Source organism: Dromiciops gliroides, chromosome 1 (genome assembly GCF_019393635.1).
Source record: "Dromiciops gliroides isolate mDroGli1 chromosome 1, mDroGli1.pri, whole genome shotgun sequence".
NCBI classification, from domain to species: Eukaryota; Metazoa; Chordata; class Mammalia; order Microbiotheria; family Microbiotheriidae; genus Dromiciops; species Dromiciops gliroides.
In genome coordinates, this window is record NC_057861.1 from 225,308,690 (window position 1) to 225,336,642 (window position 27,953).

General features: G+C 35.0%; 1 protein-coding gene across 10 annotated transcripts in view; it reads right to left on the bottom strand.

The window, feature by feature from the left end:
* Positions 1 to 27,953, bottom strand: part of PTPRM (protein tyrosine phosphatase receptor type M) — a 1,039,589-nt gene that overhangs the window by 464,384 nt on the left and 547,252 nt on the right. For all 10 annotated transcript variants that reach the window (XM_043975661.1, XM_043975656.1, XM_043975655.1 and 7 more), the window contains exons 8-11: positions 21,040 to 21,348; positions 11,117 to 11,226; positions 2,870 to 3,071; positions 1,162 to 1,264 (exon numbers count right to left, since the gene is read on the bottom strand). In XM_043975661.1, coding sequence (XP_043831596.1) covers positions 1,162 to 1,264; positions 2,870 to 3,071; positions 11,117 to 11,226; positions 21,040 to 21,348 — 724 coding nt within the window. The remainder of the gene's footprint in view (positions 1 to 1,161; positions 1,265 to 2,869; positions 3,072 to 11,116; positions 11,227 to 21,039; positions 21,349 to 27,953) is intronic.

Consider the following 27,953-nt stretch of genomic DNA (forward strand, 5'->3'; position numbering starts at 1 on the left):
ACTTTTATTGTTGCCAAAATGTTCTCGACCCCCACATTCAGTTATATGACTTTCTCTTTGGCAAACTGTTTTTAGGAGAAAATCACTCTATCAAAGATGTTTCATTTAAATGACAACAGGTAAACTACTTCTATTCTCTGGAATTTAGAACAGGTATTTTATGTAAAATTGAAGGTAATCCAATTGGCCTTAGAATGCCTTTGACAATGTTAGAGAAAAGCACAGTGTGAAATTTCCACTCCTTTGAAATGGGATAAAACCATGTATCAAAATCTTCAATAGTAATATAGACACGGAATTTTTGTAGTTCTTAATTCTGATAGTTGGGTTTGTTTTTTTCTTGGAAGTAATAACATATATTAATTATCAAGAACATTTTTCCTTGTAATTCAAAGGTAAAGAGTCAAAATTCCCTACAGAACAAGTGCAAATTTCATTTATACAGATTAATGAGATATGTCAAGTTTATATTTAGAGCCATTCAGCCTTCTTCTGCTCTTTCCTGTGAAAAACAGATTTAATTCTACTGACACACAGTCTATGCACACAGTCTTATGCTAGGATATAAAATACAAACCATCATGGCATGAAGATTTATGGCCATTAACATGGGTAGTAAAAGAGAAAAAATAAACATTCAAATCTGGTCAGATATGGATTCCACAATCTTTTCCTTTCCAATAGGGTCTCACATTTTTTTTAAGACATGCCTTTTATACTCAATTAAAAAAAATAATTACCTCACTAAAATTGGATTGACTTAAATCTCTGAGGTAAACAAAAATGAAAGATGATTAAGAATAGATGATTCAGGACAAAATTGTCATTGGCCCTTGAACTCTGAACACTGCAGTCAAGCAATTACCTTCAGAAGTAAAGAAACCACCCACCCAACAAGGGCTGGGGCTTTGTTCCTTATCTTCAAAGAACAAGCCACTTGCATCTGGATCAAATCCTTTAAACAATAATTGAGCAGCCAACATCAAAGCACTTTCATTTTCCTTAGCTATTTAATTTAATTAGAGCTAATAAAGATATGGGTTTACAAGCTGGCTGCTGGGTGGAAAAAAATCCCTAAGAAACACAGTCAAGAAATTAATGAGTTGAAGGTTAATATCCAGAAGAATCCTTATTCCTGCACCCAGACCCTCTGGCCCATACCTGACAGGAGCTCCTCGACTCTGGGCGGGCTTCAGCAAAACTGTCACAGTGTTATCAGTTTGATTCAGAGGTGTCTCCAATTCATATGCAGGCATCGAAGGTGCTGCAAAAAGAAATGGTGGGGGGGTGTCATCTCATTATTTATGATTTACTTCATTGCAGATTTGAATTTTCCTGAACAGGGACAGCTTTTGGTCTTATCATAAGCACAGGCAGGAAAACTAAAGGCCTTCAAAATATTTTTGGTGGCATTTTTGAATACTATTTCCAAAGGAGAGTGCTAGTTTTCATGTGAGCTCTTTCTGTGAAGGGATTCTTAAAGAGGCACAGAGAGAAGATATGCCCATAGAAAAAAGCATTCACTGATAAGGATCAGTAGAATATTGGCTCTATTAGGGCAGGAACTTTTTCATTTTTACTTTCATAGTCTGGTAGCTAGCACAGTGCTTGGCACACAGAAGTATTAATCAATGTTTCTTGAATTGAATTGATAAATTTTGCAACCACTAATTTAAAGTATTTAACAATAAAATCTTTTGTCTTGTCTAGAAAAGCTATGAGATATTTCTTAGTCCTATTGTATTATGTTAATGGTGTTTCTGGGAGTTCTATGGTGAAGTTCACATTCCCTAAGTTCTCTTCAGCTTATTGATTGTTTAGTGTTTTTCCATAACTCTGTCCCAATAATTTCATATTAAATTTAAAATCACATTTGAATTCAGATTCAAAAATCATTTTCCTTGGATCATACACCATAAATTTATCCTTCGAGTGACAAGTGATCAAAAAGAAACTTTCAACTTCACCTCCACCAAAAACCTGCTGGCAAATTGGCAGTCTTCCTCAATGTTTTCTTGCTATCAATTATCCACCAAAATGTTGAATAAAACTAGTAATGATGTTGGAGTCAAATTGAACACACGGTGCTAACTAAAAGTGTGACACCAGCTGATTGTGGTTTTCTTCCAAAATGAGAAATAGGCATCCAACTGCCTAAAAGTTTTGAGACATTTCAAGAACTCTTTGGAGAAATGCACTCCATCACTGCAACATATCTAACAGCAGATGCCCAGATTAAATCCCTAAACAGTGATGAAAAAAAATCAGCACAAAAAGACTTTCCCCATAGTTATACATCTCTGTTAACACATTTAAAGTGCCTGGCCACTGAAGGGAGGTAAAGTTGAATTTCCAGAGCTAAAAAGTTAGAGGTGACTACATCTTGATCTGCCAGTCTTCATCCTTTATCCTATATGTCTGTTAGTGAAGGAATTACCCTGGGAGGTTGCTACCCAGTATGAGCAAACTCTATCCACATAACAGAAAGGCATTTCTGCTGAGTTCTCCATCGTCCATGGCTCATTACCAAAAATTTCCAGCACTATCTCTGTGTTAATTCAGAATTGTGTAAAGGATGAGTGAACACTGAACAGAACCCTCTGTCTCACTTCCAAAACCCTAACACCAAGTGCTGAAACAGCAGCCATTATTGTACCCTCTTCATTCATGTGCTTCCATAAATTATGTTACCCAATTTTGAAAAGGTAATCTCAAGAGTCCCACAAATCTGACTGCTGGACATTCAAAAATTTCTAACATTTCAGAATGTCTTTATCTGCCCAGCACTCTGAAAGAGGACTGTTTACTTAGCATTTGAGAGATGACACTGCTTTTGATGAAGGATACAGTCATTCACTTTCAACAATACCTGATATTTTTGTGGTAAATTGATTTGTTGCTGGAGGTCCAAAACCCTTAGCTGTGCTTGCTCGGATAGTAAAGGAGTATGTGGTCCCCGGATACAGTCCAAAAAAAAGGAAATGAGTTTCATTTCCTAGCTTTGAAACTCTTCCACTTTGATTGGATAAATCTATTTCTGGGTCAAAGGAACTCACTGCCTTGTAGGTGATCTGCAAAAGAATAAGAATGTGATAAAATATCTTGAGCAGATGGACAAGATTGCATCTTTATCCAATAAACCCTTCTGATGTATGCACTGTCAGACATTTTATGATAAGCTATCCTGCTCCCTTACACTCTTCAAATCCTGAATCCAATGAAGGGACACAGGAATTCAACCAAGACAGTTATGAGTTATTACTTTTATAGACAGAGAAACTTGGGGCCAGATAGATTATGGTGTTAAAAGATGGGTTTAGGCTTTTGCTAATACCTTGAATTTGTTTGTCTTCAAAATGTCTAAATCATGCTACTGTTGGAACAAAAAATACAATTAACCACATAAGAAAAGGGCCTAATATGGTTATAGTTTCATTTCTAATCAATGTGACTATTATCAGATTCTGTGCCATAGTAAACGGTTCTCTTTTGATAGCAAGAGTAGTTTTAGATGCTCTCTCACAAAGTAAACCAAAGCAGTTGCACTTGAAATTGGATCTCTGGTTCTTTTCCATAATTTTAGACATCAATCAAGACTGAAGTTTTTACATTTGGCTGAAATGTGACCTCAGCAAAATGTATAGACCTGGGATGAAAGCCCTCTATTTAAAGCCCCACTCTGATGCTTTATTGGTGTGTGGAAGTGACCCTGCATGGAATGTTATCTGGAGAATTTGATGAGCTAGGGACTGTGAGGCTCTTGACTATGAGGCTTTGCTTTCCTAGGCAAGGGCTCATCACTGAGAGGTTGGCCACCAGATGTTGACTTATTTTTGGCTTTGAAAATTCATGTAATGAAGGTGATGTGATTTGAATTGAGAGGTTGCATTGTATAGGACACTGGATTTGAAGTCAAGAAGATGCAGGTTCAAATCTCCCCTCAAACAGTTAACAGATGTGAGTGGAGAGAATAGCCATAAAGATGGAATAACAAATCTATCAAAAATTGATGTATGGGGGCAGCTAGGTGGCACAGTGGAGAAAGCACCAGCCTTGGATTCAGGAAGACCTGAGTTCAAATCCGACTTCAGATACTTGACACTTGCTAGCTGTGTGACCCTGGGCAAGTCACTTAACCCCCATTACCCTGCAAAATAAATAAGTAAACAAGCAAACAATCAGACGAATAAATAAATAGGTAAATAAGTGAATAAATAAATAAATAAATAAATAGCAAAAAAATGGATGTATGAAGCAAAGATGGGCGTCTTTAAATTTTATCCTGTCAAATGCTACTCATTTTTTTAAACTTAAACCTCCAAAATTAGTTCATCACTCATTCCAAAGCAGAAGGTTTCAGTGGTGATTGCTGACTTCTACTGGCTTTAATGACATAATTTCTAAATTAGGAAGCAATTCAAAAGTTTTAAATTGCAAAACCAAGCACCTTTTTTTGCTCTCAAATTGGTAGACTCACTTGTAATTTATGTACATGAACACTAACACTGTTATTATACAAAGTGATAATTGACATTCTTTTTTCTTATGTTTATACCATATCATTATAATTAAGAAGACCTCTGAAAGAATATTTAGATCGAATCAACTAAGCTTTAGCAAGAAAATGTTTGCTATATACTTTAATCACAACGATGCTTGACATGATCAAACTGGTAGAATATTCAGAATATTAACCCTTTAATGGATTTTACTTGCAAAAATCTGTCATACCCTTAAGCTGACCTAGAAAAAAAGATAACACATGATCATCTATTACCTAGATCTCTATTCATAGATATCAGGATGACATATTAAGGTAGATACTCATGGTTCTAGTATGTCTAAGCTAGCTCTAGATTTTAGTCAGCTTAAAAGACCTTTGACCATACCAACACTAACTAGCTAATATTTTCTCTTTACTTTTACTCTTGAACTAGCAGTCTTTAAGAAGCAAGTCTACTAAATCACTTTAGCTCCTACTAATATGGTTTCTACTGCACATCCCTGTACTCAAACCATATTTCTGAAGGTCTGTAATGATTTTCTAGTTGCTAAATCTAGTTTCCTTTTCACTGTCCTTTTTTTGACATCTACAGTATTCACAACAGGGTTGGATCACCTTTCTTTCTATAAACTTTCTTTTTCTTGGTTTCCATGATGTCACCAAATCCTATTCATTTTTATAACAGTTCTATTTCTAGATCCAATCTTAGTTCTCTTATCTTTTTCTGCACTTTGAAAAAGGCTATTAACTAACGTTTAGTGTCAGGTCCTTTGCTCTTTTCGATCTCTTTCATTTTCATGGTCTTAGTGACTTCTGCCTCTACAACTTTCCATGCAACTTGATTATTTCCATTGATAGGACTGCCCTTCTTCTAGCCTCCCTGAACTCATTATCTTCCCTCCCAACCTTTTCCCTCTTCCCAGTTTCCCTATGATTGAGGATTTCCCTATGTTGAGGACATCACCATCCTCCAAGTCTAAGTCACTCAGGATCCCAACCTTGATGTCATTCTCACTTTCAATATTTCTCACAGTTGACAAATCTTGTCATTTTAACCTCTATAATATCTCTTTTATCCAACCCTTTTCTCTACTCACGCAGCTACATCTTGGTTTCAGCCCATACAACCTCTCACTTAGATGATTACAGTGAAATCTTAATTGGTCTTATTGACTCAAGTCTCTTGCTATTGCAGTCCATAAATCTGTCAAAAGTTGCCTCCTGACTCTGTTACTTCTCTATTCAATAACTTCAATGAATTTCTATTGCCTCTAGGATAAAATATAAATTCCTCTGGTTGGCTTTTAAAACTCTTTATAACTTGGCGCGTTACTTGTCTTTCTAGCCTCATTTTATATTATCCTCCTTCCCACACTCTATGGTCTAGCTCAGGGCTTCTTAAATTTTTCCACTCATGACCCCTTTTTGCCTAAGAAATTTTTATGTGACCCTGGATACATAGATATAGAAAATAGGTATACATAACCTTTGAGTGTTGATAAATTTTTGCGACCCCCCACATTCAGTTACATTACCCACAGTTTAAGAAGCTTTGGTCTACCTGAGTTGGCTTTCTTTCTATTCCCTACATGTGATATTTTTTCTCCCCAATTCTGTGCCCTTATAGTAGCCTGGATACATTCCTCTTCTTATACATTTCATAGAATCCTCCCCTTCCTTTGGGACAACACTCAATTTTATTTTTTTTCACTGCTAGTATCCTTTCTTACTACTTTAAATTTAATATCTTAGTATTTATTTTGTATGTACTTATATACGTGCACATTGTCTGTATCAATAGAACATTAGCGCTATTGAAGGCAGAAATTATTTAATTTTTTTCCTATCTCCAGAGTTGAGCAAAGTGCCTGATGCACAATACATGCTAATTAAATATTGATTGATTATTGGATGAACTGAAATGGAAAAGACCCAAATCTCCAAGTTTGAGTGTTCTCTCTCCTTCTCTCTCTCTCTCTCTCTCTCTCTCTTAGTAGACTATATAAATATCCTTCCAATATTTCAAAATCTACTTGTCCATAACTGAACTCAACTTTCTATTGAAAATAGTTCATTCTCTTAATTTGCCTGTTCTCATTCATGGTACCAGCATTATCTCAGTTTTGTAGGCCTAAAATTTGAGTCATTGTTGACTCTTCCCTCTCATTATCTGATCACATATTCAGGCACAAAATCCTGTTGACTTTTCCTAATTTCTTTCATTTGCAACACTTCCTCTCAGTTTCTACTATTAATCTAGTTCAGGCTCCTACCCCTTCATTCTTGGACTACTTACTGTTGTCATTATAATATTTTTGCTAGTCATCTTACATTCAGCCTTTCACATCCCCATTCAATCTTGTAATTCCTTACACAAAAATCATCACTATCTTATTATTCTAACATAATGTCTAAATTTCACATGCTGGTATGTGAGGTTCAATTAATTAGGTGTCGATGTATCTTCTCCAGTCTTGTTTCATTACTGCCCTATAAGAATTCCATTATAGTCAAACTTTTATTTTCTACAGAACATGCTGTACTTTTCCCCCTCATGTCTACTCTACTCCCTTAGAATTCCTTTTCCCTTCCTTTTCTGTCAACCTTTGTCTTATTATCCTATCCTGAAATGATGGAGCTAAATCTAAATCTTTGAAATCCTATTGCAATTATTATCCATTTGGCAATTATATGAAATGGGATCTCTCTTCTATGGTATTAAGCTGCTATTTAAATAAGTCTAGAGAAGTTAATGTGCTTTGCCCAAAGTCACACAAGTAGTAAGTTATAAGGCCTAGATTCCAACCTAGGTCTTCTGATCTTAAATCTAAAACTCTTTTCATTGCATCCTGTTTCCATTTCTTCACAGATTTATATTTTTTCTTTAAGTACAATGTAATTGTCTTGAAATCAGGAGTCATAGCCTATCTTTCTCTATATCGACCATGGTACCTAGAATGAACATAATAAATGCTTAATGAATTACTTTTTCTTTTCTTTCTTTTTTTTTTTTGCGGGGCAATGGGGGTTAAGTGACTTGCCCAGGGTCACACAACTAGCAAGTATCAAGTGTCTGAGGCCAGATTTGAACTCAGATACTCTTAATCCAGGGCCGGTGCTTTACCCACTGTGCCACCTAGCCACCCCAAATTACTTTTTTTAAAAAGAATTTTGTTGAGACTAGTATGTATGTATGTATGTATGTATGTATGTATGTATGTGTACATATATATTTGGGTGGGGTAATGAGGGTTAAGCGACTTGCCCAGGATCACACAGCTAGTAAGTGTCAAGTGTCTGAGGCTACATTTGAACTCAGGTCCTCCTGAATCCAGGACCCATGTTTTACCCACTGTGCCACCTAGCTGCTCCCCAGACTAGTTATATCTTAAGGTTGACTCCTGAATTAGAGTTTGTTCAAAGGAGGCTAGAAAGGAGAGGAAGGGAGAATAAAATGAATGAAAAATTGTCAGAAAAGTGGGTCACTTCTGATACCCAAGAAAGGGTAGAGAGATTAATAGAAAATAAAGAGCTAACTCTATCAGTGCATGAAGAAGGCACATATTTTGAAGTCTGTCCAATAATGGGAATCAATTTATACCAAGGAAAGAAAGTTGCAAAAAAAAAAAAAAAGAAAATTTACTGTCCCTCATGGAGACCAAACAAATGCCCATATTCAAATCAACTTAGTCAAACCCAGTCCTTCCTGACAGCAGATGAACAGTGAGCAATAAGGGACTTAGTGGTGCCTGTCACCTAGTAAGCACTTAATAAGTGGTTGTTGACTTAACTTGAAGCTCATAGGACAGCAGATATTTGAGTCTATTTTTACCAGTGTCATTACCTTATTGAGCAAGAACCAAGGGTATCTGAGAATCTTTGTTCAAAGAATAAGAATGATGCTCTATTCCTTTAATTTACAAATAGTTCCTATCATTTTTTCCTTTGATTACATTTATTATACCATCATTCAATATTTTTTGGACTTATATTAACCCTTCTATTTCCCTAAAATGTCTTTATTTTCATCTTTAGGTCCACACATAATTATCAACTTCTTCTTTCTCTCAAAGGAGATGCTTTGTTTCTTTACAATTTAACTTCTTGTCTAATCCATGTTCCAGTCCTTGTCTTTTATTTGATGTCCCTATTTTTCCCATTCATATGTTTCCCTATATTGTGAGTGACGGGACCTCTAAATTAACCAAGTTTAATCTCCAGGTGTGTAAGATTTTACTTTGAGAAATCATTAGTTACATCATTTTCTGCCAGAGGTATGGGGGAAAACCCCACAATCTTAAAGTCAGAAGACCTGGTTTTCAGAGGCATTTCCATCAATTATCTAATGAGTTACCACAGGCAAGTTAAATCAGCTAAGTGTCCTTTTCTGTCTCAGTAAAACACAACTAATTATATCCGCTCTAGGGATGTCTAAGGGTTGTTGTGAAGATCAAATGAGACAAAGAACATAAAGATACTTAGTCAATAGTAGATGCGCAGTATTATTATGATCACATACAAATGTAAGGTATTATTATTATCATGAATAAAAGAGGAACAATGAACATAAAAAGGTGATAGTGTATAGGAGAGAGGACAGAGAAAAGGACTTTGCATCCAGGAAGATTTTATGTTTAGTCATTAAACTCAACTCAAACAAGTTCTAAGCTTTCCCCCTGGTACCATGTAAAGTGAATTGATCTGCTGTGCTTATGCATATACTTTTATTTTTCAAAAAGCCTGATTTATGGTACTTTCATCCATCCCCATTGTACTAGCATTTTAGATTAGTGTTCACCTGGGAGATCCTGTCTGCTAAACTCCAAGAGATTAATGTCTTCTTCTGTTGGGATTTCTATCCTTATTGTTTAAGTGCTTAATTGTTTAACACCAAGAAATATGTGTTTCTGTGGCAATAGATGAAAAGAGTGTGGCTTTCACTTCCCTTGCTCTCAGCAAGCACAGGTATCTTCTGGAACAAGTGACCACTTCTCTCATCATCAAAGCTTTACATCTAGGACTGATATCATATTGTTGTTGTTTAGTCATTCAGTTGTGTCTGACTCTTCATGACCCCTTGGACCATACTTTCCTCAGATTTTTCTTGGCCAAGATGCTGGAGTAGTTTGCTATTTCCTTCTCCGGTGGATTAAGGCAAACAGAGGATACATGATTTGACCAGGATCACACAGCTAGTAAGTAAATGAAGTTAGATTTGAACTCAGGTATTCTTGATTCCAGTTCCGGAACTCCATCCATTGAACCACCTACCTGCCTCCTAGACAAATAAGGGTTAAGTGACTCATCCAAGGTCACAGAGCTAATGTGTCTGAGGCCAAAACTGAGCTCAGATCTTCCTGAGTCTAGGCCTAGCACTCTATCCACTGAGCCATCAAGCTGCTCCAATATGTTATATGTTTTCTATAAAACAATGTAGTTGTTTTTCCACTTAATTTGCACACAGGTAAAGACTGAAAACATGACAAAGATGAAAATGACAAACTCTAAAAATTGTGATCGAATAGTCAATTGTCAGAAATAATTATGAAAAAGGGACAAGTCAGGTAATTTCTTAATATTTCTTCCATTTTAACAGCAATAGCTTAACATTGAAATCAGCTTTTTTTCTTTTATTGAAATTCCTTTAGCATTCAATTAATTTTTCTTTCTTTTTTCTTTTTTTTTTTTGCATTTCAATACCAAGTTTCAGAAGATTTATGGAAACATAATGTAAGGCTAGTTGGGTCAGATATGAGGGTGAACAGTGATTACTGTTTGACAGCTTAATCTGCTCAGTCTTTTGTCAGTTTTTCTGAAAGGTATTCAAGCAGAGGTTCCAGATGAGGAACAGCAGCAATTCCCAGAAACCTAACAACATATAATTTTGTTGAATTTGCATTCAAATAAATGCTAGCTTAAAAAAAGTCTACCTGCTTGTTTCTATTACAATAGGTTTAGTGAAATGATTCTCATACAAATGTGGTGATGACTGTCACCGCTGCTATTTCTATTTTTTTCTTGAACTATTCATCAAAATCTTCTTCACCATCATTCAACTATCTGACACACATCACTAGACATGACGGTGTCATAGAAGTCTGAAGAGAATTGCTAATTCCCGAAAACCAAGAGTCATTATTCTATTGTCACTCCCCAGGTGAATTTTATTGACTTTTAAATTGCATAATCTCATATCCTCTACAATTCAGCAAAATAATATTTTAGGGTTAAGAAACATCAATATCTAAACTTTTAAAATATTTAGTATCTAAATAAAATAACACAATTCAATTTTCAAGAAAGATAATTTTCAAAATTTTAGCTTTATAGCATATGATCACTAACCTGGAAACACCCACCCAGTTCATTACACATACTCATTCAAAAAGTATACATCATAGACTGGTAATTAACATGTATTGTATATCTGTGCTTAAATATATTAAAAAGGCTGCTTTATGACTATTTAGTTCTTAATCAAAATAATTACATACTTATTGAATACAAATATATGGGCATTCTATGGGGATTCTTTAAATCAAAATTAATAAGCACTTGGTAAATACTTGTTGAATTGAACTGAAATTATCATCAAATTTATATGTTCTCTACCTCATAGAAGGTGATCACACCATATGTCTGAGCTGGTTCTCTCCACTGCAGAAATATCTTCTCCTCAAAAGTGCTTCCTTGGATAGATTCAATGGGAACAGAACTTGGAACTAATGAGAACAACAACAAAAAGTACAGTTTTGGTCAGATGAACATCAGTTAGGTTTTAATTTCTCATAGAAACTCAATATTTGATATTCTGCAGATGTATTCACTCTGCCATAGAGACTTTCAAATAGCAATAGAATTATTGTCCTAATCGTCTCCTGCCCTACTACCTACCACCTCCCCTTGGCTAGAATGATTTTCCTTTAGAGGGAAACAAAGAAAATAATATCCAGTCATCTCTTCCTTAAAGTAAGAGAAAATATTGGCATTCAATAATTTTCACATCATGTTATCTATTTTTTAAAGGAAAATAAAAAATTTAAGCATAGTCAGAAATTGAAAGCTACAAGGGATCTTGAAATTTCATCTAATCTAATATCTTTCTTTTTACAGATGTGGAAACTGAGGCTCAGAAAGTTATCCATAGTCAACTAGATATATAGTAGCAAAGCTGGTATTTGAACTCAGTCCTCTGACTTTAAAATCAGTGTTGTTGTTGTTATTGTTGTTTTGCCTCTGTGTCATGTTGCTCCCTATAATGCTTGAAGCACAACCAAATTCAACTGATTTGTCATTAAAATATAGAAAGTAATAATTTTTTAGGAAAAATGATAATAGGTAGAAAAGACTTAGTTCTTTACAAAGGGTCTTCTCATTTAACCCAAGAAAAACTTTTAAGTCCCTTTATTCATGATACAACACCACATTTCATATAACCATAATCTCATTCGTAGACTTGTTTGGTCACCAACTAGTACCAAGGACATACTGTGTTCCAGAAAGAAGAAACAGTGACACTGAAAAGCTTTCTCATAAAATAAATGCCTTAACATAAAAGAGCTATAAAAATAAATGACCAAATAAGGGATGTATATGGAAGGATAACAGGTAGTAGATGATATAATTATAGACTGGTTTCAGGATTAGAGTTGTGTCTGCAACACTTAATGGAAGCAGTTTTGTCAAGTCACTTAAAACTAAACGGACCTCAATTTCCTCATCTGTAAAATGGAGACAGTAAAACCCAGAGTATCTTACTCACAGGATTGTTCTGTGGCCCAATAAGATGACATACACAAAGTTCTTTGTGCATTATAAGGTACTCTATAAATGTGCATTATTAATGTCTTTAAGAGTATACTATAGACAGACATACATCCAAAGCACTCCATCAGAATTCTCCCAACTTCCTTGGTTTCCTTCAAGTTCCAGCTAAATTCCCACCTTCTACATGGAGGGTTTCCCAATCCCTCTTAAGTCTAGTGGCATCCCTCTGTTGATTATTTTAATTCATCCTGTTTAATTATTGTTTGTATGTAGCTGGTTACATGTTGTTTCCTGTATTAGACAATGAACTCCTTGACAGTAAACTGTTTTGCCTTTTTTTGCATCTCTAGCACTTAGCACAGCGTTCAGAATATAAGCACTTAATAAATGTTTACTGACATGTATAGATAACTCTCCAGTCAAGGAGAGCTGGGGAAAAATGATTCTCACACACCAGATGATACAAAAATAATTTTATAGCTGGCTTTCAAATACATTATATAAGTCTTCTTATGACAGAATTCATAATGCCATTAACATTTCTGCTCTGATACCAGGAGAGTAGAAGCTATGGTGGATTCCATAATGTTCAAAAGACTCAGTGTATAGATCCAGTGACTATCTCTATCTTTAACTCTCTATCTCTATCTCTATCCATCTATCTATCTACCTATCTATCCATACATCAACCTATCATTGATCTATCATCCATACATCTATCCATCCATCCATCCATCCATCCATCCATCCATCCATCCATCCATCCATCCATCCATCCATCCATCCATCTGTCTATCTATTTATCTATCATCATTATCTATCTATCTATATCTATCATCTATTATCTATCTATCTATATCTGCCTATCAACCTATCTATATCTATATATAACATCTTCCTTCTATACAGAGAATAGTCTAGCTAGGTTCAAAGAGGCTTATCACCATGTTGGAAAGAGCATGATGAACTTTTTGGTCACAATCACTTAGGAAAACTACAAAAAAGAGTCATATTTTGTGTTAATAGGAAGGGTACTGATACCCAAAACATTAGAGATCCTTCAGGTGTTCAAGTATTATTATATTAAGTGTATAAATGAGATTCATTCTAAGAAACATTCAACTAAGAGGCAAAAATGTGCCAGGCATTGTCCTATGCTTTGGGGATACAAAAAAAAAAAAGATGAAACAGACCTCAAAAAGGTTTTGTTTTGCTAGGAGAGAACAACATGTGAAAAGATAAAGATATAATATACATAAAGTAAATTCAAAATAACTGTGGGAGGAAGGACAGACAGTGTCAGAAGAGGCTCCATCCAGGAGGTGAAAAGTGAATAAAGCTGAATAAAGCTAGGGATTCTAAGTGATGGAAGTAAGGAAGGAGGGAATTCCAGGTAGGCAACAGTTTGGGCAAGCCATGAAGATGCTGCATATGGGGAACAGTGAGTAGGCCAGTTTAGCTAGAATATAAAGTATATAAAGGGCAGACATACACAGTAAAGCCTAAAAATAGGCTTGAACCAAATTTTGAAGAATCATAAATAGCAAATACAGTATTTTTTTACCTTATTCTATTTTATCCTAGAGGCAATATGGAAACGCTGAAGCTTCTTGAATAGGAGGGTCACAGAGGGGGAGCCTCAATATGTGTTAGATTATAGGGTAAATCAAACTGATATTAAAATTTTGCCTCAGTATAAAATTTGAAAAAAATGAAATATTTCAGAAAACATATGATGTGCTAAGACAGAGGTGTCAAAGATATAAATTCAAATGTAATTGGGAAATAGTAAACAACATAAATAAGAATATAATAAAATATAATAAAAATAGCTGTTAATATGTGATTTTCTGATACACTATGTACCAACAAGGATCATTGTATATGGTTTAGTGGCGATTTTGCTATAACTTCCTGTTTCAAATAAACTTCTATGCAAATCAAGTGAATTTTGGTATCATCTATATTTCAGCTCCCCTGCCCACTACTGTGAAATTATAACACATATGTAGCATGGGTATGTCCCACACACAGGTATATACATCTATAGATGTATCAATAGGTGTGTGTGCATTTATGTTTGTGTTTGTGTTTACACACACACAAACATGCAAGATGCATATAGGGATATTTAGATGGATATAGATATATATAGACTAATATATATGTGTGTGTATGTGTGTATATACATATGTGTACATTCATATACACACATAAACACAGAGATAATATGTAGGAAAGTAAAAAAAAATTAGTCCTGTTTAAAGCTTTAATAGCTTTAAACTGCACAAAGACTTTTGGAACTGCCAATAGGAGGATGAAGCATGACACAATGAATAGAGTATTAGACTCAAAATCATGAAAATCTGCATTCAATTTCCACATGTGTATATGTAGACATATCAGTTCTGATTCTTAATTAAACTATTTTTATCGGTGTTATCAATGTTCCTCTAATCTCTTTTCAATTTCTCTCCCCTTTCCTCTTCTCTATCCAAATAATCACCAAGATGAGTTTTTCCTCCAAATGGCTCTTGGATAAAGAAGAAAGAAATCATGGAATGAATAAATATTAAAATATTTAAATATGAGAAATCTCTGAAGAATATTGAATAGGAATTAAAAGAATTGTACCTACTACTTAGATGTGCATTGCACCTTCACAAAAATTGACCATGTATTAGAGCATAAAAACTTCACAAACAAATGCAAAAACCAGAAATACTAAATAAATCTTTTTCTGCCCATAATGCAATAAAAATTACATTGGGTAAAGTAAAATCTATGATTTTGAAGCATAGATTAAAATTAATTGGAAAGTACATAATAATCCTAAAGAATGAGTGGCTCAAAGAAGGAAACAATCAATGATTTCATTTAAGGTAATGACAAGGAGACAACATAAAATTTATGGGATGCAGTCAAAGCATTACTCAGGGGAAATTTTATATTTCTAACTGTTTACATCAATAAAGACAAAAGATCAGATCAACAAAATGGGTAAGCAACTAAAAATACTAGGAAAAAAGTCTATTGGATGCATTATTTCCAGCCACATGAAATGTCATGCCTCAATTACTGTGAAAGTCTGCAATCTTTCTCCAAAATTAGTCATTTTCCTCTCATAGTTTACATGTAGCTATAAGGCTGGACTTCTTTAGACTACTAGTTTCATCATGCCACTCCTAGCTCAATAACCTACAATTAAGTATCTCATAAAATCCAAAATTTTGAATTTCAAGGCTTTCCATACTCTCAACTCCACCCCAATTTTCCAAATTTCCTTTCCAGTCCTTTCCAAGATGCATGCTTCATTAAAGACTAGACCTGACCTCTTTGCCTAGACCTTCATGTCTACTCTACCTCCATGTCTTATCCTATTTTTTCCTACCTAGGTATGCCACCCCTCTCCTTTTTCTCTGTCGAAATCCTAAAAACATTTCAAAGTTCTGCTCAAGCTCTGCCTCTTTTGTGAAGATTTTGCTAACTACTTTAGACCATACTGAACTCATTGCATTTAAAGTCTGTACAGAATAGTTCAACACATTTTTTCTGTAATGGATTCATATGAGGATCAGTATAACATAATGAATAAAGAAATGGATTCAGAATCTCATATCAGGTGTATGACCCTAGGTAAGTCATATAACTTCTTAGAATCTTATGCAACTCTAAAATTATAAATTTGAGAACAATTACCAGTTGGCATTGCAATGTAAGAACAGTCCCTCACCAGGAGTTATTTATAAAAATGAAGTCATAGGTCCTTTTTTTTAAAAAAAGAGGGAGGATTATTAGATATTAATTTAGCTCTTCCATGGAAGATAAGAAGTCATAGGTTCATATAACGTTAGAGTGTCAGAATTTAAGCTTTAGACCAAAAAATCTGAGAGAATATTTTGGGTACATTAGGAAAGTACATTGGTTTCAGAAGTATGGTGAACAATAACTTTTCCCCATTAATGACAAAGGTGAATTATAGACCTCTTCCTACTTAAATTATGTTTCCTTTTCAAATGGTGAAATATCATTGATTGGCTATGTTATTAAAATTTACTAGTGACCTATATTAAGTTCTGAAAAGTTCACTGGATGTCATATCTATCTTTGGACAAAAGAAGTCTAGGAAAGCAAACACAATTAATTTTGATTCTTGTTTAACTTGTGAAAACTGCAAATATAACAGAATATAAATTGAAACCTTCCAGAATCAGTAATTTCACTGCATTTTAAATTCACCTGCTGCATATTTACAGTGACTTTAATAACAGAATTACAAAGCTTCATTTCACAGTTAGGGAAACTGAGGAGTCACATTAAAATTATATCTACACAGGTTTTATATGTGCTTTGGTAGATTGACTTCCAGACATTTTATTCATTTTGTAGTTGTTTTGAATATGACTTTCCTTCCATATGAATTTTGCTATTGATTTTCGTGCATTTATTTTGTAGCCCGTAACTCTACTAAAACTACTAGTCATTTCAGTTTCTTTGCTGATTCCTTAGGATTTTCCAAGTAAACTATCATGTTGTCAGAAAAAAAAAGTCATAGGTTCCCTTGAACCTGCCACATGTTGGACAAATAGTATGCAAGTCTATAATAAAGATATGTTGGTTTCATATAAAAAAGCAAGGTATTATTATTTTAAAACATTAACATGTACTCATTAATGAGTGATTATATTACTATTAGCAACTCCAGTACAAAACTGGAATAATGGTTTGTATATTTCATATATATGTACATATTTGCGTTTGCATTTATAAGTATAAATGCATCTATGCGTATACATATATGTATATATATATATAATATGTGAATATATGTGCTTCTATCATCTTTTATTATCTTTAGGTTATTTCAGTAGATCTGTGATCTCGATGATGTAGTGGGAACTTTCTTCTAGAGGTATACATTGTAACCCAACCCCTCTTACCCTGAAGAATTCTTACCAGAAACTTCCCATAAATCTTTCATCCAATAGCCTAGAAATTTATCTCTAGGCCTCTTAAAAGTACATAATACACCCATGTAGTACACAGACCACCATACTATTTTTTTTCTTACTCTTGTTCCAAAATCAGTTTGCTTCTTTTTAAAGTAATATATCTTATTGAGGATATGTTTTGTGTCACTTCTTGCCCACAAATTTTTGCTGTTAAATATGCCACGGTTTATTTATGTCCAATATATGTCTCTCCATTGCCTGTTGGGTGCCTCACAATTTTGATACTTTGGAGATTGTAGGTTGCTACAATGTCTACATGAAAGTCATGTTTCTGAGTCTTAACCTTATTTGTTTGAATTTAAAGATTTTCAAGTTCTGTAACATTTATTGAAACTATAATGTAAAATTGGCACATACAGTGGCTTTAAGTCCATGATGTATATTACATACTTTATCCCATCCAATCTTTTTTTTTTTTTAGTGAGGCAATTGGGGTTACGTGACTTGCCCATGGTCACACAGCTAGTGTCAAGTGTCTGAGTCTGGATTTGAACTCAGGTCCTCCTGAATCCAGGGCCGGTGCCCTATCCACTGTACCACCTATTTGCCCCCTATCCCATTCAATCTTCACAATAAACCTGTGAGGGAGGTATTATAATGTATCACCAATTTAGAGATGAGGAAATTGATATCCAGAATGACCAATGAAAAGACTCGTCCAGGGTCATACCACTAGCACAGGTTATAAGCAAGGTTCAAGCCCTGCTTTATCTTGAAATTAAGCCCAGGACCCTTCATTATACCAAAACTTATTAAACTATAGGTTGCAACTGCAGGTAGGGTTGTGTAACTGAATGTGAGGATTGTGGAAAAAAATGGCAGTTAATGTTTGATTTGTATACCTATTTTATATACCTGTATACCTGGCGTCACATAAAAATTTCTCAGGCAAAAAGGGGTCACAAATAGAAAAAGTTTAATTAGCCCTGCATGCACTATACCATACTTCCTCATATTTTAGACAGATTTTACAAAACAGTTTCTTTTTTTCTTCCTCCCTTTCTTTCTTCTTCCCTCCCTCCCTCCCTTCCTTTTTTCCTTCTTTCCATTCTTCCTTCCTTCCTTTTTTAATGTCTAGAATTACAGGGCAGCTAAGTGTCACAGTAGATAGTGGACAGGGCCTGGAGTCAGGAATACCTGAATTCAAATGCAGTCTCAAAAACTTACTAGCTGTGTGACCGTGGGCATGTCACTTAAACTTTTTTGCCTCAGTTTCCTCATCTGTAAAATAAACTGGAGAAGGAAATGGCAGATCACTCCTGTATCTTTGCCAAGGAAACACCAAAAGGGGCCATGCAGAGTTGGACATGACTGAAAATGACTAAACAATAACACCACCAAAATAATTATTTGAATTTTGTTTTGTTCTTTATAATTCATAGTAGCAAAAGATAACAGATTCATAGCTTTATAGGACTGCACAGGTCATCTAGGAAAATATTTTCATTTTATGGATGAGAAATCTGAAGCCCAGAGAAGTTAAGTAATTTTCCCAAGGTCACATAGGTTACTACTCAGTAGAACTGGGATTTGAATCCTGCTTTTTTGACTCTATAAGCATCCATCATTCAAATGTACCAGTTCCTTTGAGGCAGCTAGGTGGTACAGTGGATAGAGCACTGGCCCTGGAGTCAAGAGGAGCTGAGTTCAAATCTCACCTCAGACACTTAGTAACTGTGTGACTCTGGGCAAATCACTTAATCCCAATTGCCTTAAACAAATGGGACAATCTCCAGTCTTCCTGATGTATATCTTGCCATTGAACCCAGATGGCTCTGGAGAAAAGACTGAAGATGGTGACCTTGAATAGCCCTCCAAGCCCTCCCTCACTTAAATCTAATTCAGTGCAAGTTATGACATCACCCTGACATCATGGTCCTCTTTGGGAATGAAGGACAAACAACAACTATCAGTTCCTTTAAAAAATGGTATACTAAGAGTATCGATAACATTGTGTGTTGATCAACTGTGATAGACTTGACTCTTCTCAGCAACACAAATGTTCCAAGATAGTTCCAAAGGACTCATGATAGAAAATGTTCTCCAAACCCAGAAAAAAAAAAGAACTGTGGAATCTAGAAGTAGATTGCACCATACTATTTCTAATTTTTTGTTTCCATTTTATGAGGTTTTTCCCTTTTGCTCTGATTCTTCTTGCACAGCATGACTAATGCAGAAATATGTTTAATGTGATTGTACATATATAACCTATATCAGATTGCTTTCTCTCTTGAGAAGGGGGAGAGAGGGAGAAAGATTTGAAACTAGAAATCTTATAGAAACAAATGTTGAGAACTATCTCTAAATGTAACTAGAAAAAAATAAAATACTATATTAAATTAGAAAAATGGTATACTACTATGAAAAATGCACTGAATTTGGAATAAGAAGCCTGGGGTTCAGACTGACCCAGGCCTCAGGGACTCACTGGTAAAATGGGTTGGGGAGATTAGAGAGCTTTGCTTAGATTTAATCCACATCAATCACCCCAAAACTCAGTGTCAAAGGTGGAATTCAAACTCAGGGTTTTATTACTTTATGGCTGATGCTCTGACCCTTATACTATGATGACTCTCAAGAGGAAAACATTTTGTAAATCTCTTTTTTTTTTTTTTTTTTGCCGTGTGTGTTATTCAGTCGTTTAAATTGTGTTCAACTCTTCATGACCTCATTTGGGGTTTTCTTGGCAAAGATACTGAAGTGGTTTGCCATTTCCTTCTCTAGCTTATTTTACAGATGAGGAAACTGAGGCAAACAGAGTGCAGTGATTCATCCAGGGTTATACATCTAGTAAGTGTCTGAAGTCAGATTTGAACCCAGGTTTTACTGACTCCAGGCCCAGCAATTTTTCTATTGCTCCACCTTAACAAAATATTAACAAGTCCTAGAAAGGTGAGTTAATAATATTAAAAATGCTTAACACATTGGTTAGCCCATAGTAGCTGATTAATAAATGCTGGTTGACTGACTGGAATTCAAAGGAACAAAAACTACCTTATATAATGATATATTACTATAATTACAGAAAGACAGTATGATATAGTAGATAGACAACTGCCTTCAGAATCAGAAAAACTGGGTCTTTGATAGTCTCTGATCATGTGACCTAGGCAAATATATCATTAGTGGCTTAAACAACAAACTCTCAAATTGCTAGATAGGCCTGGATTTTTTGTCTAAGACAAGCAGCCAAATGACCATCATTTTATTAATTATACACTAGCATGATTAATAAAATCACTTATTACCCAGGGAGAAAAAAAGAGAAATTTGCATTGGTCAAGACAGGTTCCTCACCTAGGAGTTCCCTAAACTAAAGGTCTCAAACACATGGATAGAAACCCTCTCCACCAAGGCTGAATCAGCTCAAAATGCAATTGTGAAAAATTTAATAAGAGAAATAAAGATAGAATACAAAATAGATTTGCTAATATATCATTTTCTACATCAATATGTAGCCCATGGAAATCTTCATATATACTTTAGTGGCCCCCATTTATATATGAATTTGCCACCATTGCCCTAGAGCAATGAAATCACAAATCTAGTCCCTGTTTCCCCACTACAGATCCTTTCCAGTGCTTGAAAATAGTGAAGCACACACAGACATGTAGTATAAACATATATTTCATTAAAACTTAAACTTTTTTTAAAATTCTTTTTCAGATCTCATTTTTAAGCCAATGTATTTTTAAAAAGAAAGAATTTTTTGTTAAAAAAAAGCTTCATGGAAAAATGTAATTGTAAAGTACTCACGGTCTTCATCTGTCTGTACAATAAGCTCTTGGCTTTCTTTTCGTCCCTCTGGATTCATGAGGATGAGTTTCACGCTGACATTAGTGTAGGGTGACAGGTTAGTGATTGTGTGCTGAGGGTGTGAATTATCTGTGTCCCAGCTCACTTCTTCTCGGACTTGCTCTTGTCCTCCCACTTGGTAACAGTAATGGACAGTAAGGTTATAACTATGGCAGCGAGTGACATTGTAGCCAAATGGTTCCCAACGGATTGTGATTTGCCGAGATTTGATCTCTACTACTTCAAGTTTTCTAGGTCCACGCATAGGATCTGTACAAAAAGAATTATAGAAGATTGCATCAGATGAATTTGGGTGTTTTTGGTCTCAATGTACACTTACAGTGTGCCTTTCATTGGAGAATGTAGAAGTCCAGTGAAAATACTTCTCTATTATCTCAAGAATTGACCATATACATTCAACAAATATTTATTACGGGAAAGATACTTTGTGAAAGACACTGTGATATGCACAGAATATAAAAAGATGAAATAAAACAGATAGTCCTTGCATCCAAAAGGCATATAATTGAATAGAAGAGACAATATACATACAAATCATTATAATATAAATTGATACAAAAGTATATGAGAGGTCCCCCCTCCAAAAAAAAAAAAAAAGCAACACATGCTTGGTTACCATATAACCTAGATTTTCCACAATGTTCCCTATTTCAATAGAAGAAAATGTATTTTTAAGAAGGCCTTAAAAAAGGAAACATTTTGAAAGGCCATGTGTTTAGTTTTAGGTTAAAAAAAAGTACAAGGCATAAGAGATTCAATGATGGAGAAGTAATTTCTATCTCAGGAGATTGTGTGATTTAACTTGAGTTAAATTCCCCCCAATAAATTATAATTTCCATGGAATCTTCATGATTGGTGAATTACTTTGTAGGTCTAAATTACTACTATTAGAAAACATATTAGACATCAGATATTTAGGAATAATATTGGGCCTTTTTTTCTTAATTAGAAACTTTTACAAGATTAAAGAGAATGTCTAATTTTATCAACTGCTTCACTGGCTGAATATTTAGAAAAGTTCTAATGAGCTAGAGCTCCCTCATAAACAAATTAATATGCATCCTCCTCCCTTTTTCTTATTAATCAATGTATCTTCACCAAGACTGTTCTAAACATTCTCCAAAGATTTCCATCATTTTTACTTTCTAATAAAGTGAATAAGTGCTCTGGATATTGGTTTGAACAAGTCCTGCAGTAATAACTTAAATTCAACAGAAAATAACCTTTCACTATATAAACAAACATGTTTTTTTTTTCTTTTTTCTAGGTAAAAAGGAAACAAAACAAACTTCAAGGCAACTCCAGAAAAATACACACACACACACACACACACACACACACACACACACACATATACACAAATATATCATAGAAATAATAAAATTTTTAAAAAATCCCCTCAATAAACTTTGCTGAATTTCTCACCCTATCCCTCTTCCTACCTCTTCACTCCACTGCTCCCCCAATTCTGGTTACCACAACAGGGCTTTTTTAATGTAGAAATTATTTCTAGTGAATATTTTAGGAATTTGAAATTCAAAAGCAGTTAGTGAAAGTATGTAGGCTTTGCTGACTCTAAATAGTATGATAACTATTTCCAACTGTCTGAGGGTCAAGCACGTTTTTATTCTTTTTTTATTTTAATTTTTGTGGGACAATGAGGGTTAAATGACTTGCCCAAGGTCACACAGCTGGTACGTGTCAAGTGTCTGAGGCCGGATTTGAACTCAGGTCCTCCTGAATCCAAGGCCAGTGCTTTATCCACTGCACCACCTAGCTGTCCCCCACATTTTTATTCTTAATAACCTAGATTTTTAAATCTTAAAGAAGAAAAAAGTAAAACAAAATAGGAAAGAAGACCTCACAAGAATTTTTGTGAATAGAGAAGATAAATCTTGTCATTAAGGTCAAAATGAGGCCTTGCCCTGAGATTGTCTTTTAGGCTTCCAAGTTGTTATCAACAGAGAGGGATGGAAGCCACTTTTGGGTTTTTGATTTTATAAACCTCCTCTCATTAGCTTTTACCACCTAAGTCTAACCTGCTTAAAGAGAATGATGGCAAAAGGTGATGTAATCTTCCTCAGTTGGAAACTGCCCTCCACAGTTCTACCATTTATATCTCCCCTATGACCAAAGGAGCACACTATAAGAAAGGAAGATGGCTAATAAACCACAACACAGTGCCTCTAAAATAAACTGGAAACCTGCATTCTCTTTTCACAGTGGGGAGATAAATACCTCTCATCAGCACACTGCATTTATATTTTAAGCCCAATAACTCAGTAAAAATCTGACATTCCTTTCAGCGGCAACTAAAACAAAATGCCTAAAGGTTAAAAGGGATTTCCCCCCTGCCATTCCATAAAATTGAGTTCTGATGTAGTAATGAATTTATGACAATTACATCTTACATTAGTATTTTATAGTACCTTTATCTTCATTGTTTCTAATGGCTCTGTTCCTATCTATGTCTTAAGTGTGAATCAGGCATTCCACAGTGACATTTGCTCTTGAAAGTGATATTGGTGATCTCCATAGGCCCTGAAGGGCATTGGTGTGAGAATAGATCACATTGTAGGAACTAAATGACAATTTCATAAACAAATATGTGGAATTTCAGTATGCTAATTGCTTTTCAGACTGCATTTCCAGACTGGAAGACAAATACCGTCAAAACAGGCTTGGCATACCATTACTACCATTTTATATACAACATATAAATCTCTTGGGGTTAGATAATAGGGTAATACATTATATTCCTATGACTAACAAACTGTTACTAATTGTATAATATTTGCTACCCTCCATTTTCTTTGCGTCTTTCTCCTCTCCAAACTCACCCATCCCCCATCTCGCTTTTCTGATATTTGTTAAGATGGAAATGAGAGTTAAGGGCTGATTGCTAAGACTGGCTTTGCCACATTCACACCCTTGGGATACTCTGACATTTTCTCCCTTCCTTATTGTGGCTATTATGATAAGCCCCATTGGCATGAATCATGAGGCCAACCGGGACAATCCAGGCCCACTGACTCATGATAAGAAGGAGAATGGCCTCCCAAAGGAGTTCCATGTCTGTCATGCCTCAAGCTCAGTCAGGTAGTTCTTACCAATCCCCCGCTGGTGCCTGCAGCATCTTTCATCCTGTTCTCTTTCTGCCAGCTTCAGCTGGGTATCAAGCAGTGTAGGTTGACAGTTGCAGCTCTGACCTGAGGGACCAGCAAGCCCTGTTTCTAGCCCATGGCACTTTAGCATCCCATTTAATCAGTGATCCTAGTTTCCTCTACATTCAGTTCTGTTTTTTCCATGAATAAGGGCAGAAACTGACTGATAGGATCAATTTCCATTGCAGGTTCAATTCACAGCTCATTTCTCTGAAACTTCACACTTTACCTCCTATTACAACTACAGTGCTTTTTCAGAAACTCAATTTCAGAACCCGTGAGAGACGTTTGGTTGTAATTTTTGGATTCTGTCATTGATAATCAAAAAGCATAGATTACAACTAAGGTTCCTGATATCAGGTTTCTCTTTTTTCCCTCTTCATGGACTAGAAAGGTCTGTTAAAATAAATGAAACAAAAACTAGAAATAGTCTGAGCTTTATCCTTTGCTACCCTCAGCTAATGAAGCTGAAGTTTGGTGGAATGTTGGTCTTTAGAGTTAAGAGACTTCAGTGCAAATTTAGACCTTTACTACAGCTGCGTGGCATAATGGATAGAGCACTGGATCTGGAATCAGGAAGAAGTGCATTCAAATCCAGCCTTAGGCACTTGATACCTATATGATCCTGGGAAAATTGCTTAACCTCTGTCTTCATCAGTTTCCTCATTTATAAAACAGAGACAATAATAGTACCTACCTCCAGTGTTGTTGTGAGGGTCAAATAAGATATCATTTATAAAGTGTTTTGCAAGCCTTAAAGTGTTATGTAAATGGTATTTATTATTGTTAACTGTATAGCATAATATATGTATGTATATAATATATAAAGACATAGGTAAATATATAAATGTGTAACATGTAAATATAGTTTATATAAAAATAGTATATACATATATACACCTATACAATGCATATATATGTGTATAAACATAAACATATGCATACACATATACATACACATTCATATAAGCATATTGGGGGTAGCTAGGTGGCACAATGGATAGAGTGGTGGGTCTAGACACTTCCTAACTGTGTAACCCTGGACAAGTCACTTAACTCTGCCTCAGTTTCCTCATCTGTAAAATGATCAGGAGAAGGAAATGACAAACCATTCCTATATCTTTGTCAAGAAAACCCCAGGTGGGTTAATAAAGTGTTGGATACCACAAAAAATGAGTGAAAAATAAAAATAAGTTATATGATTGTGGACAAGTCACTTGAATGCTAAGTTTTAGTTTTTTCATCTATAAAATGTGTCTAAAAGGCTATTGTGAGGAAAATACTGTGTAATTCTCAATGTGTTTCACAAATATTAGCTGTTATTTCAATGTCTTCATAAATCATTTATTTATGAGAGCATCAAAAGCAAAAATAATATGTGGAAGAAGTAACTAAAATTATTATTATTATTGCTCAACAATTTTCTTATCAATGAGTCAGAAAATCACTCAAATACCTGTAGCTGATAAAAATCCAGGATTCAAAGTAGCCTTTTAATACAGAACTATTTTTCTCCTCATTTTTGACCCATAAAATGTTTTTAAATCCTGCTACATTCACCTGAGAGAAAATCCTTTTAATTCCAATTAAATTTGAGAATGCTTAGGTTTATTAACCTTTAAATAAAAATGTCCTCCAGGCATTTATTCATTTGGAAACTCATTGAAAACAATGTAACAGTCTGTGATGAAGAACTGTTATATTCTAAGAATACCTGCCCTAAAAACAATTTCCTCAGTGAAAATAACAATAGTTCTCGATGAATTTTATGGGGGGGGGGAAATGAATGGAGAGTAATTAATTTTCATGAAACAAGTATGTACCTACTGGTTTTAAATAATTAGTTTCTTCCCACCCCCCCACCCCTACAAACTAAATGATATCCAAGAAGAGGCACAATTTATTTATTTTTTAACTTTTGTTTTTTATCAGTTTTATTTTTAGTAAGATAAAAAGAAACAACAATCAAGTGATCCGATAACTAAGGGAACAATATGAAGGCTATCTCACCCAACATTAATAGTTTCCTATGTTGAATAAAACCTACTGCTTACTGCCTTCCATGATTTATGATATGACCATGCTCCATAAGACTGGTATGATGCTTGAAACCAATACAGAATGACTAGAGGTCATTATCATGTTTAGCATCATCACTGTCATATATCGATCACCAACTATGTGCAAGGCAATGTGTTATGCACTGAATGTCATGATGACTATTACTAGCAGAAAGCAAACATTACGAGGCAGAAGTGAGAAAGGAAGAATCATTTCTCTGAGGATTGAAAGTGAGAGTCAACACCTATCACACATCTGAAAATCTTGTTCTAAGTTGGCAAAGACTCTTATGGATAACTCACTATATCCTATGGCTGATCAGTAAGTTGCTGATACTATGAAATGTATTAATGGTCTTGAATTTGGTCATCATGAAAGACAGGAATTTCAGTTCATATCTTTTTTGTTTCTTTTTCCTTTTTTTGTGTGTGAAGCAATTGGGGTTAAGTGACTTGCCCTGGGTCACACAGCTAGTAAGTGTTGTGTCTGAGGCCGGATTTGAACTCAGGTCCTCCTGACTCCAGGGCCGGTGATCTATCCACTGTGCCACCTAGATGCCCCTCCAGTTCATATCTTAAAGATGATCTCAGGTTAGAGATCCAGAGCTGAATAAATCCTAGGAAAAATTACTGACTACTAACTCAGAAAACATTAAATATTTATTAATTGTCTTTGCAGCCATGACATCATGTGAGGAACTGAAAAGCTTATAATATAAAGGGGCAACTCAAAAAGATATGGTACCTTCCATGTCTAACATTCTATGCTTCTGTGATACTATGGTACAATATAAAAAAATAATAAATCTGATGCCATACACAGACACACAGACATGCACACAGAGACAGAGAGAGAAGAAGAAATCTATAAAAAGATAAAAAGGTTCAGAGGAAATCAGGTTAGGCTTCATGCAGGATGTGAGAGCTGATCTTGAAGGTTGTTTAGAATTTCAAGAGACAGTTACAAAGGCCAGAGAATAGTAATGGGAATATAGGAAAACATGTGGTCAAAGACAAGTGATAAGAATGGAGATGTGCTATCTCTTAGGCTTTACTAGATTTGCTCAGGACTCATGCCGTGAAGGGGTTACTGGACCATGTGGTATACCTGATTTGAAGTACATGTGTAAGTCTATGTGTAATTAAAATGTGATCAAAGCAATGCATCAGGAAAAAAATATTTGGCAATGACAGGTAGGCATGGCCATAAATGAGAGGAACAACCATCCTTCCCGCAGTTAAAAGGTAGCTGAAACTGTCCATGTAATGATAGAATGAATATTTTTCCCAATTATTATTTTTTTGCATATTTATATGCTTTTGTCAGTTTACAATTAAGTTTCTGATAGAAAAGAGGAAAGACAAAGGAAAAATGTGAAGGTTATCCTGCATTTTATAATGAAGCCCTATGATAGTCAGCTCGTGGTAGGAATTGTGAGAAAATAATTATTAATTATGGATTTCTTGGGGAACACAGGGACCCAGTCTTAGTCAGCTTTCACTTCAGCCCCACTTGAAGAAACTTTAGCTGGTCTTTTTCAGAGATAGCCCAAAGATACAATAGAGATTAGACTAACTCAGTAGAGATAGAAACCACACCTATTTGAAAGCACCTTTGCCCTCAGGCCAT